Source organism: Nannochloropsis gaditana (assembly GCF_000240725.1).
Source record: "Nannochloropsis gaditana CCMP526 unplaced genomic scaffold scaffold670, whole genome shotgun sequence".
NCBI lineage: Eukaryota > Eustigmatophyceae > Eustigmatales > Monodopsidaceae > Microchloropsis > Microchloropsis gaditana.
This window is the reverse complement of record NW_005803283.1, coordinates 4912-16301: the sequence shown is the minus strand read 5'-3', so window position 1 is coordinate 16301 and position 11390 is coordinate 4912. Positions and strand designations below refer to the sequence as shown.

The 11390-nt window shown below is 57.3% G+C and overlaps 2 protein-coding genes across 2 annotated transcripts; one reads left to right on the top strand and one right to left on the bottom strand.

Moving 5' to 3' along the window:
• Positions 1 to 2362: 2362 nt before the first annotated feature.
• Positions 2363 to 3035, bottom strand: NGA_0450600 (uncharacterized protein; the record flags this gene model as incomplete). The annotated part of the gene is made up of 4 exons (XM_005853956.1): positions 2899 to 3035; positions 2761 to 2818; positions 2500 to 2523; positions 2363 to 2410 (listed from the first exon to the last, which is right to left on the bottom strand). Exons 1-4 carry the CDS (start codon positions 2991 to 2993, stop codon positions 2363 to 2365), a joined length of 225 nt encoding a protein of 74 aa, XP_005854018.1. The 5' UTR covers positions 2994 to 3035.
• A 518-nt stretch (positions 3036 to 3553) lies between these two features.
• NGA_0450700 (nucleoporin 205-like protein) lies at positions 3554 to 10953 on the top strand (the record flags this gene model as incomplete). Its single annotated transcript, XM_005853957.1, has 2 exons — positions 3554 to 7447; positions 7591 to 10953. 2 exons carry the CDS (start codon positions 3554 to 3556, stop codon positions 10951 to 10953), a joined length of 7257 nt encoding a protein of 2418 aa, XP_005854019.1.
• Between the last annotated feature and the right edge of the window lie 437 nt (positions 10954 to 11390).

Below are 11390 nucleotides of genomic sequence, written 5' to 3'. Positions count from 1 at the left end.
ACGATCTCCACGGGCTCGGCGCGATGCTTGACTTCCTCCTCATCCCGCCAGGGCTCCCTCTGCCAATCCCTGAAAGCAGCTTCCGCGCTCCGCACGTCGTAGGCTCTCCGATATGCTTGAATGATGCTCAGGTACACCACGTACGTGACGGGTATCCCTTCTTTCTCCATCTTGGCCCGGACCTGCGCAATCAATCCCAGTTGCTTCCGCACTCCCAACGCCTCGATCAACATGCCATACTCGTAACTTCCGTACGACCAGCCGTCCTCCTTCATCCACGCCATGTACTGCTGTATACGCTCCCAGTCCGCGAACAGCGTCTCGACCTTCATGAATATGTGCCACTGCGTCGCCGACGGCCTGATCCCATGGGCCCGCATGTCCTCCACGACCCGATGGGCCAATGCGTGAAGCGCGTCCCCGGGCCGTCCCCCCGAGGGCGCATGGCTGAGGATGCAGAAGGCAAAGGTTTTGTACAACCCAAAGAACGTAGCCACGTCAATGGGCGGGTTTCCTCTCCTTAACTCTTGCAGGTGCTCCCAGGCCTCGAGCGGCCCCTGGGAGACAGCTTGCGCCCGGATGACACCAGCGACGGCCAAGCCATCCGGGACGATCGAACATGGGAACGTCTGGTCCCGCAACCGGTTGAAGAGAGCCACAGCCTTCCGATTTTCCCGGGCTTGACAATAGATGTATATCATGGAGCTTAGTAGTCGGGGAGTATGGTAGAGATATTCGGAAAAAAGGGCCTTGTTGTTGGGCTCGCGACGTACGGCTTCCATGGAGGAGTGCAAGTATTCTTCAAAGAGCATTTCGCTCAACCTGATATATTTACTGCCTCCGGATGCTGCTTTGACGGGAGAATTGAAAGACGGACCTTCCGAAGGAGAGGGTGCAGCGAGTCGTTCACCCGTGTCGGAGTGTCGGAAAAGCCCTGCGCCTCGAACTAATATGGCGCACGTCCGTATCATGTGACTCCGGGCCGCATTTGACGGCAAAGCCCTTTCGGCAAATTCTTGAGGGAGACGGGTTCGCATCTTTCCCAGGTACGCAAACGCTTTGTCCAGAAGGGCGGGGTCGTTAGCCCGTGCTAACCCGCACAGCAGGGCGTTACAGAAAGTGGCGAGAGCTGAAGAACGTGAAGACGAAAAAAATTCCAGAGAGGAAGACGAAGGCAGCGAACGCAAGATGAATGGTTCAAGGGCGTCCTCTCCGGGTGTTTTCGCGTCCTTATTTACCGTCTCTTGCCCTTTGGCCGCCGCGTTATACGCATCACGCATTACCATAATTGCAACGTCTTGGTCCTCTGGCTCTATAAATGCCAGAAAGTCTTTCTTTGCCCGATCATCCTCCGCGTCTGAACCATAACTTGTGGTCAAAACTTTCGAAGCGATCGGCGCGGCCACCAAGAGATGCACAGGATTGGCGTGAAAAGGTCGTAGAAACCCCAGCGATGGATGTGGCACGGATGGTAATGATGGTCTTGCTCTCCCTTTCCATGCCGAGGGCAACAGCCGCTTTCTACATTTGGTTCTGCCGACAACGCCCAATCGCGAACACTGTCTCATGAAACCTGAGCATGTGATTTTTGTTCATATGTTATGGCCGTAAGCACGATAAATTGTTGCAAATCGCCCCATCACGTCATGCTCGAATGCTTGCATCCGGGTAGTCGAGCGTGGTCTGATCTGACAGCAACCCAGCCCGTCCCTCGTTTCTCGCTTGCTTAATCTTCCATCCAAGCCTCGCTGAAACATGACTTGGCTTATACTTTGAAGCGATACACTATATTGTCTTATCATAAATTGCATAGTTGAGTCTTGGAAGATAAAGTGGCGTGAGACTTCTGCGATAAACAAACATCTCAATTTCTAAGATCATCTTACCGCCGGCTGCACGATTGGATACTCTAGCTAATGCGTGATAGGAAAGACCATGATTGAAAAGACCAAGCCAAAACATAACTACTGAGAATCAAGTTTCAGAAACGTTGTCTTATCTTGTTTTTCAATTCTTAATCCAAGCATAGCTTGCTACGCGAGAAGCATTTCTTGGTATACGATAGTAACAGTACTTAAACATGCCATGGAAGGTCCTGCGGGTTTAACTCGCCATGGAAAGATACTGGGAATAGAAGGCATACAAAAGTTGTCCCGGTATTTCCCCAAGTTTTTCTCTCGAAATCATTGTCTTGCAACTCACACACGCATAGTTTCGTCAAACTCACGAATCTGTTCGATGGACGGCTTGCGATGTTGTTTGACTTCAAAAATAAAGAAATGCATGGCTCAGACCGATCTTAATGGGCTTAAACTACTACTATCGTACACGAACACGATCGTATCGCTTAGCTACATCATTGTCAACGTCCGCGTATTAAAGAAATCGTTTGAAGAGGGTGGCGCATCATCTAAGACCAAATAAAAAAGCAAACAAAAGATCATCCACCATTATTCACATTTTTTATTGCATGCTCTTGTTATTTCTGTTACCACTTACCCGATCGGCTCGCTGGCGTAAGAGCTAAAGTGGAAAGTGCACCAACAAAATGAAGTCAAGAATGTGGCACTGCCACACTTTTCCCGTCCTTTGCCTTGATCTTGTCGCAACAAATATCCCAGTAAGCTATTTCTTTCCAACACTTTGCTCCAATAAATAACATGTGTGTAAAAGGGAAAAGGGGCATGAGATAGGCCCTTCAGCCAAAACCTTACAGCTTAAGCACGCACAGAGACTAAATTGTACCTCCTCTATGCTTACCGATTTTTCCTGGTAGCTGTTACGCTCTAGACACTTCTGGATGTCGCATGCGTAGCGTCTGTGTTATATATGTACGCGTCGGTAACCCTCGGAAAATTGTTCATTTCCCTATGTTCTGCCAAAAGACGAATAACGTACTTGCATTTAGACTGACACAACCTCTGTATCTCGGGACTAGCTCCCTTGTCGCGCCGCAGAAAGTGATCTTCATTAGTTTTTGTAGAGACGTCCATGCCCGATCATTCGCGGCGGTAGTAAAATAAAAATGATTGCAGCGAAGAAGTCCACATGTCCCCTTTCTGTCTTTTCCTACTGTCAATGTCATAATAAGTTCTTGAGTGGTCGCACAAATGCAAGTATTGTTGTCATAATCATGAGAAAGGAAACCCAAAGCAGTCTGACGAAGGTGAAAAGGTTGCGTCCCTCAGAGAAGGTCCACGTGTCGTGACACACACACTCCGCTTATAAAGGTTTAAACAAACGGTACTTAAAGATTCAATAATAGAATGGAAATTGAATAGACTTGTGTAGAACTGCATTTACGTTCCTTTCCAGCGCCCAATTACTTCCATATAGGATTTTAACCTCCTGCCCCTCATCTGCTCGTCCGATGCCCCCTCGCTGTTTTGGCTTCTCCCTTGCCTAGGAAATTGGGCCCTATTACAGAACACTCACGCTGCGTCTAATTCGCGTCAAAATCCGCTTGCACAGGCCTCTGCATCAGGGTTGACGGAGGCAGAGGCTTCTTGCTGGGTGGAGGTGGCGGGTTCGTCCACAACCACAGGTAGAAGCCATGATCCCCCGCAAACCGATGACAAGCTTCTACGAGGCCATTCGATGCTTCCTCGAGCACCCCCATGACGATACGGGAAGCGCTGACTTTGGTTTTCAATTCAGCCTGTACGTCGAACCTCCTTTCGAAACAAGGATTGGTGATAAAATCGGGGATGACGGGTGGCGGCCGCACCCGCTATGCTTGCACCCGCCATCGACCGACAGTTCCAGAGCGTTGGTCATTCGTATCATCAAGGGGGAATCAGAGATGGGCGGTGCTAAGGTGAAAATAGATCCTGCACGCCAACAACAAGCCATAGATATGGTGGAAACCTTGAGCAGAGACTTGGACCTGGACCATGTGTATTGTTTGAATTTAATCAGGGCTGCAAGTGCTGAAGATGTCCGCAAGTGGGTGGAGCAAAAGATGGGAAGAAGAGGACGGCAAAGAAAAGGGACAGAAGGGGCAAAGGAAGGAAATATGCGAAGCGACATGTACCGATCGTCACTCGTAGGCTTGCATGGTGTCCAGAGCAGCATGATAACGGAATCCTCGCACCACGATCTGGAGGCCACCGCCCGCTCCCTCTTTTTCATCGAGAAACGCGCCGCCCTGAACGCCTTGCTGGAACTAGTCCAGGCCCGCATCGGCATGGGACTTATGGAAGCGAAACAGCACGCGGTGATGGTGGCGACGGACAGTCTTATTGCCCAGGGACTGCCCTCGGTCCTGATGGAGCGGATATCGAAGATTACAAGGGACATACGCTGCCGGGGGCGGTCGGCAGCGGAGACGGAATTTGAAATAGAGCGCCAGAAAGCAGCCGACTGCCTGTTTTTCCTCTTTTACCAGACGCAGATACTACCCTCGGAGCTTCTCTCTCTCCCGGCCTTCCCCCAGGAGGGCGTCGCAGCCACAGGCCTCCCGACCCTTCCGTCCTCACTGCCTCCTGCGTCCCACCCCTCCCCGGTCACACTCATCGGACTCGTTAAGCTGCTGACGGAGGATATGAAAGGCAGGTTCAGCGTGGTGGCGGTGGGTGAAGAACAGGAGAAGAGCAGGGAGGAACGGGCGGTGTTGAAGACCCTGTCGACCCTGCTGATGACCCTTGTCACATGTCTGATGACGCTCGACGGGCTGGCCGCGCACCCGGACGCCCGAGCAGGCCAACAAGAACTGACAGAGAGGGGGAGGATGGAGGGCGAACGCAATGCCTTGTTGTTGTACTTGGAGGAGGAGGGGGGCTTGCGTGCGGCGACGGAGGCGAAACAGGCGTACGAGAAAGCGTACAGGACGGCCCATGCCACGCATCCCACGCTTCCTGCGGCGGTACGAGAAACATTGAAAGAGAAGGAAAAAGCTTTCAAAGACACCCAGGCTCGAATTTCCGAGACCCTGAGCGGGCTCCGAGGGGAGATAGAGGGGGGGTGGGCGCATGCCGGCATCCACGCGGTCGTCCTCCTGGCCTGGGGGGCCTTCTTCCGGGACCAGGCGCTGTCGGAGCGCCTTGGCTATGTCCAGGATCCTCGCACGCTTCCAGAACTTCGGAAAGAATTGCTCACGCAAGCGGTGGGCCAAGCTGTCTTCCCTTTCCTGGAACGAGGGATGGTGGCCTGCTGGCGCCGCCCGGGGCAGGAAGACATTCAGATGTTTTTCCTCGACTGCGTGGGAGAGTTGGTAGGCGGCTATTTGAGAGAGGGTCAAGGGATCCTGGTGCGAAGGCTGGTGGATTTTGCTCGGGGGGAGGCGGCCGGAGACGCCATGGGATACAGGAGAGCGGCCGTGGAAGGGTTGGTCTCCCTCGTGGTGCGACTGGGCGAGAGCCACCCGGCGGTGGGGGAGCGTCTACTGTGGACTCGAGCGGGGGGGCGGGACGGCGGTGAACTGGAGCCCGTGCAATTCGTGAAGGACCTGTCGGAGTTGATCAAGAACGAGACGCAGGCACCGTTGCGGAGCGCGTGGATTCGTTTGGTGGGGGCCATGACCGTTTCCTCCAACGAGGAGTGCAAGGCCGCCACCATGGATTTCCTCGTCGACTATTCTCCCTTCCTTTCCCTCCAGACGCGCCAGAACCGGGACGTGCTTACATACGTGCTGGAAGATAGTCTCCAGCGGGCGCAGCAGAACCAACCCGTACACCGTGCTTCCCTCCTGGGTGTCCTCCTTCTGGTCGAACGCCTCACTTCGCCCACCCTCGCCCTCGACCCCGACCTGGCCTACGTCAGCCACCTCCTTCCCCTTCTCACCTCCCTGCTAAGTTTCCCTCTTGCTCCCGAGCTCAAAGGCGCGCTTCTACGGGCGCTAGCCCCCTTTGCGGCCCTCCCCGACGGCATGGCGCGGCAGCTCTGGGAGCACATAGAGATGCTGGGCATGGTGCCTCGGCAAGGGAAAAAAGAGGGGTTGCGGTTCGAGTTGGAAGACGTGGAAAGCAAAATGGGGCTCTTCCCCATCACCGAGGGATTCTTGCTCTTGCTGGTCGCCTTGTTGCGGGCAGACATGCCCTTTGATCTGGGGGCGGCACGAGGCCGACAAGACGGAGTCTGGCCGTACGTGGAGTACCTGATCGAAGACATCCTCCTTCCCCTCCCTGCTCGGCAGTTCCTGTACCCCGCGCAAAAATGGAAGATTTTGAGTCTGGGACTGAGGGTGTTGATCTTGGTCTTGGAGCGTTACCCCTTGGAGCCCGACGAGGAGCGGCTGCGGCTTTTGCACGTCGACAGCCGGCAACGTCGGGAGATGCATTGGCAGGCGCAACGGGACATGGACCCGCAGGTCGGTCACAGCCCTTCGATAGGTTTCCATGTCTTGATGCGCCTGCTGGGAAGCAGTACAGGGGCGGGGGGAGGGGTTCCCTCAGGCAATGGAGGCCTGTTAGGCTTGGTCCTGGATGTTGTCGCGGCAGCGGATCTGAGTGCAGCCCCAATGCCTGGAAGCTACAGCGGCAGCACGCCGTTGGGAGAACAGCCGCGGGTCGATATGAACGGCCTCCCTCTGATTCAGTACCCGACCAATACCACGGAAAGAAGCTCGGGAGACGCGTGCCCGCCGGGGCCGTGGCGGTTGGAGAAGCAGAACAGGTTGCGAGAGGCACAGGCGTGGGACGAAGCCGTGCTGGTGTTTGATGACGAAGAGGGACTTATGGGGAGGGGCGGGCGTGGGGACAGGAGAGGGGAGAGCAGGGATGGGGGGGAAGGCACGAGTTGGAGGGCCGCAGGTCTGGGGGGAAAGGACGACGAAGTGTCCCGGGAGGAGGACGCGGTGTGCGTGGCGTTCGAGCTCTTGAACAACGTGCTCTGCAAGGATGTGGAATTCAAGCGACTCCACACCACCCTGGTCGAACACCCGTTTTTTGAGGGGGCCCAGGTGGCCACTTTGAACGAAATCGTCGCGCGTGGATATGCCGACGGGGCGCTGGGGGTGGGGATGGGCCGGGGCGCCGAGGGACGACGGGGGCGAAAAATCGCCACCATCTCCTCCTCCGCTTCCCCGTCCGCCTCCATCCTTGCCCAAGGCCTCTTCCTTCCCCTCCTCGCCCAGTACTCCGCCTACGACGTTCATCCCCCCCTCCGTCTTCAGGCCAGCCTCTGTCTCCGCACTCTGATGGCCCGCGTCCCGCAGCCCCAGGACCTCCTCGACATGTTCCGACCCCTGCCAGCCCTGGGTGCGCCGGGCACTGGGACCGGGAGGGAGGGAGGGGAGGAGGACGGGCACCGTCAGTGGGCGGTGGACGCGGTCTTGAAGTCCCTGTGCTACACGGGGGAGATCCTGCCTATGGAGGGCTCGGCGCTGGTGGAGCTCACCAACCTGCCGCGCGCCATGACCCTGCTATCCAAGCTGGGTGGTGCCCAAGCCTTGACTGGGGGCCAGGTGGACCGATGGGTGCATTTTGTCGTCCTGGACCTTCTGCTAAAGGTAGGTGGTGCCCTAGCTTTGTCCTTCCTGGTGCCCCCTGTTTGTTCCTTCTCGTGCTGACCGGCGTCCGGGTCCTCGCCTCAAAGCTCATGTCGTTTCCGCCCACTCCTTTTTCCCTCCTCTCCCTCTCTTACCCGCCCTAGAATCTCCTTCCCTATCGTGCCACCGTCTCCCACCTCTTCCTCGGTTACCTGATCGACGAGGGCACCGGCCCCCTCAGCCTCCCCGCCTCCTCCTCCTCCTTTCCCTCCGCGTCCGCCTCGCTGGACTTCGGACTCCAACGCATCCTCCGCAACCTGTCTGCGCCCTTTTTTCACACGCTTGCCCCCTTGCTAGCGGAAGGAGCCTTCGAGCTCGTCTACCGCCTCTGCCAATCGCCCAAAACCCGGCAAGCTACCCTCACCTACCTGCTGCAGGACGGCGTGGACTTTTTCCACCACCAGTTCCACCTCCTCACCCGCCGCCCCTTCCCGTCCCCGCCCGCGTCCCCTTCCCCTTCCTCCTTCCTCTCCCCCCTTCCTGGAGCTCGACGGCGGTCCTCCCTCCGCTCTCACCAGCTCGGAGAAGGAGCCCCAGAATCCCTCGGTCGCTACCTGCAAGCGCATCTCTCCTATTCCTCTTCCCTCCAGATGTGGGCATGGTTCCTCAAGTCCATGGCCCTCCTCCTCTTTCACGCCCAGCACCTTGGCACCCATTCGCGTTCCCGTCGCCTGCTCTCCCTCCTCCTCTCCTCCCCTCCCCCCACCTGCTTGCCCGGAGGCCAGTCTGGAGATGGGGACCAAGACTCCGAAGCCCAGACTTGCACGCTCACGTGGCTTTTGCAGCAGCTCCAGCTGGCTCACCAGGGCGAGGTGCCCCAGCCACCCACGGAAGAGATGCGCGCTGTGGCCGAAAGGTGTTCCATCCCCCTCCCAGGTCTGTCGGGGCAGGGGAGGGTGTTTCGCGGGATTCAGGAAGACTTTTTTTTGCACGAGGTGCGGCTGGCCTTGGGCACTTCGCAGGTGGCAATGGGACCAGGGACTGGGGAGGGGATGGGAGAAATGGGGATGGAAATGGGAGGAGCAGGCATCGGTGCCAGCGCCGAGAAGGGCAGGATCGGCGGGATGAGGTCTCCGGCCGGCACGAATATCATGGTGGGTGGGCCGCCGGAAGCTACCCTCCACAGTCTTCGGGTCGCCTCGGATTACTGCTTGCGGTACAACCATTTCTTGCTCCGACAGGCTGCGGAGTATCACGTTTGTGTTGCCTGGAAACGGCTCGCGGAAGCCGTCGTGAGGGAAAGCCGCGAGAGCCCCTTGCTCCCCCACATCCAGGGGCCACTCGCATCGACACCCTCCTCTCCGCCGCAGGCATTTAGCCTCCTCCTGACCCTTTTATCGCAGGCCGTGAATAAACTTGCCCAGCATCCTCAGGGTGACGTGAAGGCGCTCGAGCAGATCTCGACTGTCATCCTGGTTAGCGTCGATGCCGTATGGAGATACGCGATGAACCGAACGGGCGGACTTTCCCTGACTGTCCTCTCCCTCGACGAGGGCCAACGGATCCTCCAACTGCTGCTCCAAGCCTTGCTTTGCGCCCTCGGGGGCCAGGAGGGTGAACCGGGACGATTGACGCAACAGAAACTGCGCGCGCAAGGGTATTGCTCCATTATCTTATACCTACGGGCCACTACAGTGTGGCCCCTGCCAGCTGCTGAGGCTTCCATGGGGGGCGAAAGGTCGTCCGTGCCCATGCTGACAGCGGGAGAGGGCGATCGAGATGCCTCGCGGTCCACGTCCTGGGACCCTACAGACAAGGGTCTTCGGGTGGCCCGACAGGACAAAAACGCGGAGGCGCTCACTGCCCCACGGTTTTTCCGCCCTTTGCTCCAAGTCTTGGCCGAGGATGCTACGTTTACGCCCTCCCTGGGCAAAGCCCGGAGTCGTTACCAAGCCTGCGCCGCGTCCTGTCTGGGGTTGGTCTTGGAGACGTTGGTGAACTCCTCCGCCGCATCCGCGTCCGCTAGCCAGGGGGTATACCTGCCCTTGGGCGTGGCGCCCCAGATAGGAAAATATGACTCGGCCATTCGGGAGGCTGTGGAATACCTCCCACGGCTTTTGGAAGGTCTCAACGCGCAATATTGCATGGAAAGAGAAACAAGGCGAGGCAGCAGGGACCTTGTCTTCGAACCGGTGCTTCAGGGTGCCTATGTGGGCGGGAAGGAGCTGTATCCTCCTCCTGCACTGCCTTCGCCCGGTTGGGCCGTGCTGACCTCACGAAAGATCCCGATTGAAGGCAACGGCGGATCAACTGGAAAGCCCGTGGGTGCAAGGAACACGGCGGACGGCTCAGGTGATCTCTATGAGGAGCGCCCCTGGGACGCTACCTTTCGCTTCTACCTAACGCTGCTGACACAAGCGGTTTCGGATGCCCGGGGCGCACAAATATTACTGGAGCGTGGGGTGCTCGACTCATTGAGTGGCATGCGTTTCCTGGCCATGCTCGAAGACGTGGATGGCCCCAGTGTGGAGGGCATGGGCCGGAGGAAAGAGGAATTGCTCGACAATCTAGGTAGTGTCCTCAGGCTGCTGCAGACTATGATGAGCAAGTTGCCCTTGCATGTCGACCTGTGTCCCCAAGTGGAGAAATTTCTTCGCCGGCACTCCCGCGTGCTCATGCAGTTCATGGAAGCGAGGCAGCAGGATTTGGGCGGCTTGGAGGAACTGGGAGTAATGGTCGGGCTCTTGGCGCAGACGGTGGGTGTCAAGGGCAGTGGAGTCTTGGGATACGGAGCCCCACCGTCCCTGTCCTCGTCCCAGGACGAATACCGACGTCTGATCAACGATCTATTCGAACGCTTTGGTGTCGAGCTCCTCCCACCTTTGGCGGTGCGGTTCCACGTGCGCGCGCCTGCCCAAGGATGGTGGGCTGTCGTGGAAGATGTAGACGACCACGCCATACCCTGCGAGCCACCGCATGGAGCAAGCCCTCAATATTCCTGGCGCGTCTCCGACGCCTTCAAACTCCTTGTCAGTCAGGTCCTCCTAGTGCATCTGACCACTTACATGCGTCGCCGTCTACGGAAATCCCGGTACCCCAACGTGCGGGTGGAAATCGTCTTGGTCGCGCTGCGCATGTCTCTCTCTCTCTTGGTTGCGCAAGGGAACGGGCCTTCTCCTCCTATACCCTCCATCAAGGACGTCTTTCGAGGGGGATTTACCGCCGTGGCCGCCTCAGTGGCGCCCGTCGGGCAGCGAGTCCCCTGGGACTACGCGTACCTGCGGACCAGCCTGCGATATATATTCGAAAATCTCGTGGACATTCTCTACCATCTTGTCTGCTACCGCGTGGAATTGGACCCAGACTTCCCTCGGGAACAGGTGCACACCGAGTTACTCAAGGCCTTGCAGGGTCAGGAGGAGTGGCTAGAGAGGCAGACGGACGCTGCGGGTGGTATGGGGTATGGGAGCAAGTGGTCCCACTTGAAAATGACTCTGGATGCCATTCAGGACAAGCTGAGGGTGTAGGAATAAAGAAAGGAAGAGGACCGGGGAAAGCTGGGGGAAGGAAAGTTCTTTTTTACAGCGACCGTTCAAGTCAAACGGGGCGCTACTGTCGAAAAGCACCTTTCGAATCGGCAAGGCGAGGCAAAAGAAATAACAATGCTTGGTGCGATCATGCCTACGGGAACAACTGCAGGCTTGCAGTATCGAAAGCATTAATGTTCACTTACTCATTCGAGGCCGACGTAAACGCCGCTCCCGCATGCCCATCCTCGTTTCCCTCCTTCTCAATACACCGGGCTCCATGGACCGGGCCCGAAGAACCTCTGCTGGATGTTTAGAGGGCTGCACGTGGTCAGCCCTCCTTGCCTTTCTGGCCTCGTCCTTCCTTCCTTCTCGCTGTCGAGACCGTCACTCAATGTGCGTGATTCCACCTGGTGTCTCAACAATCTCACGCGAAA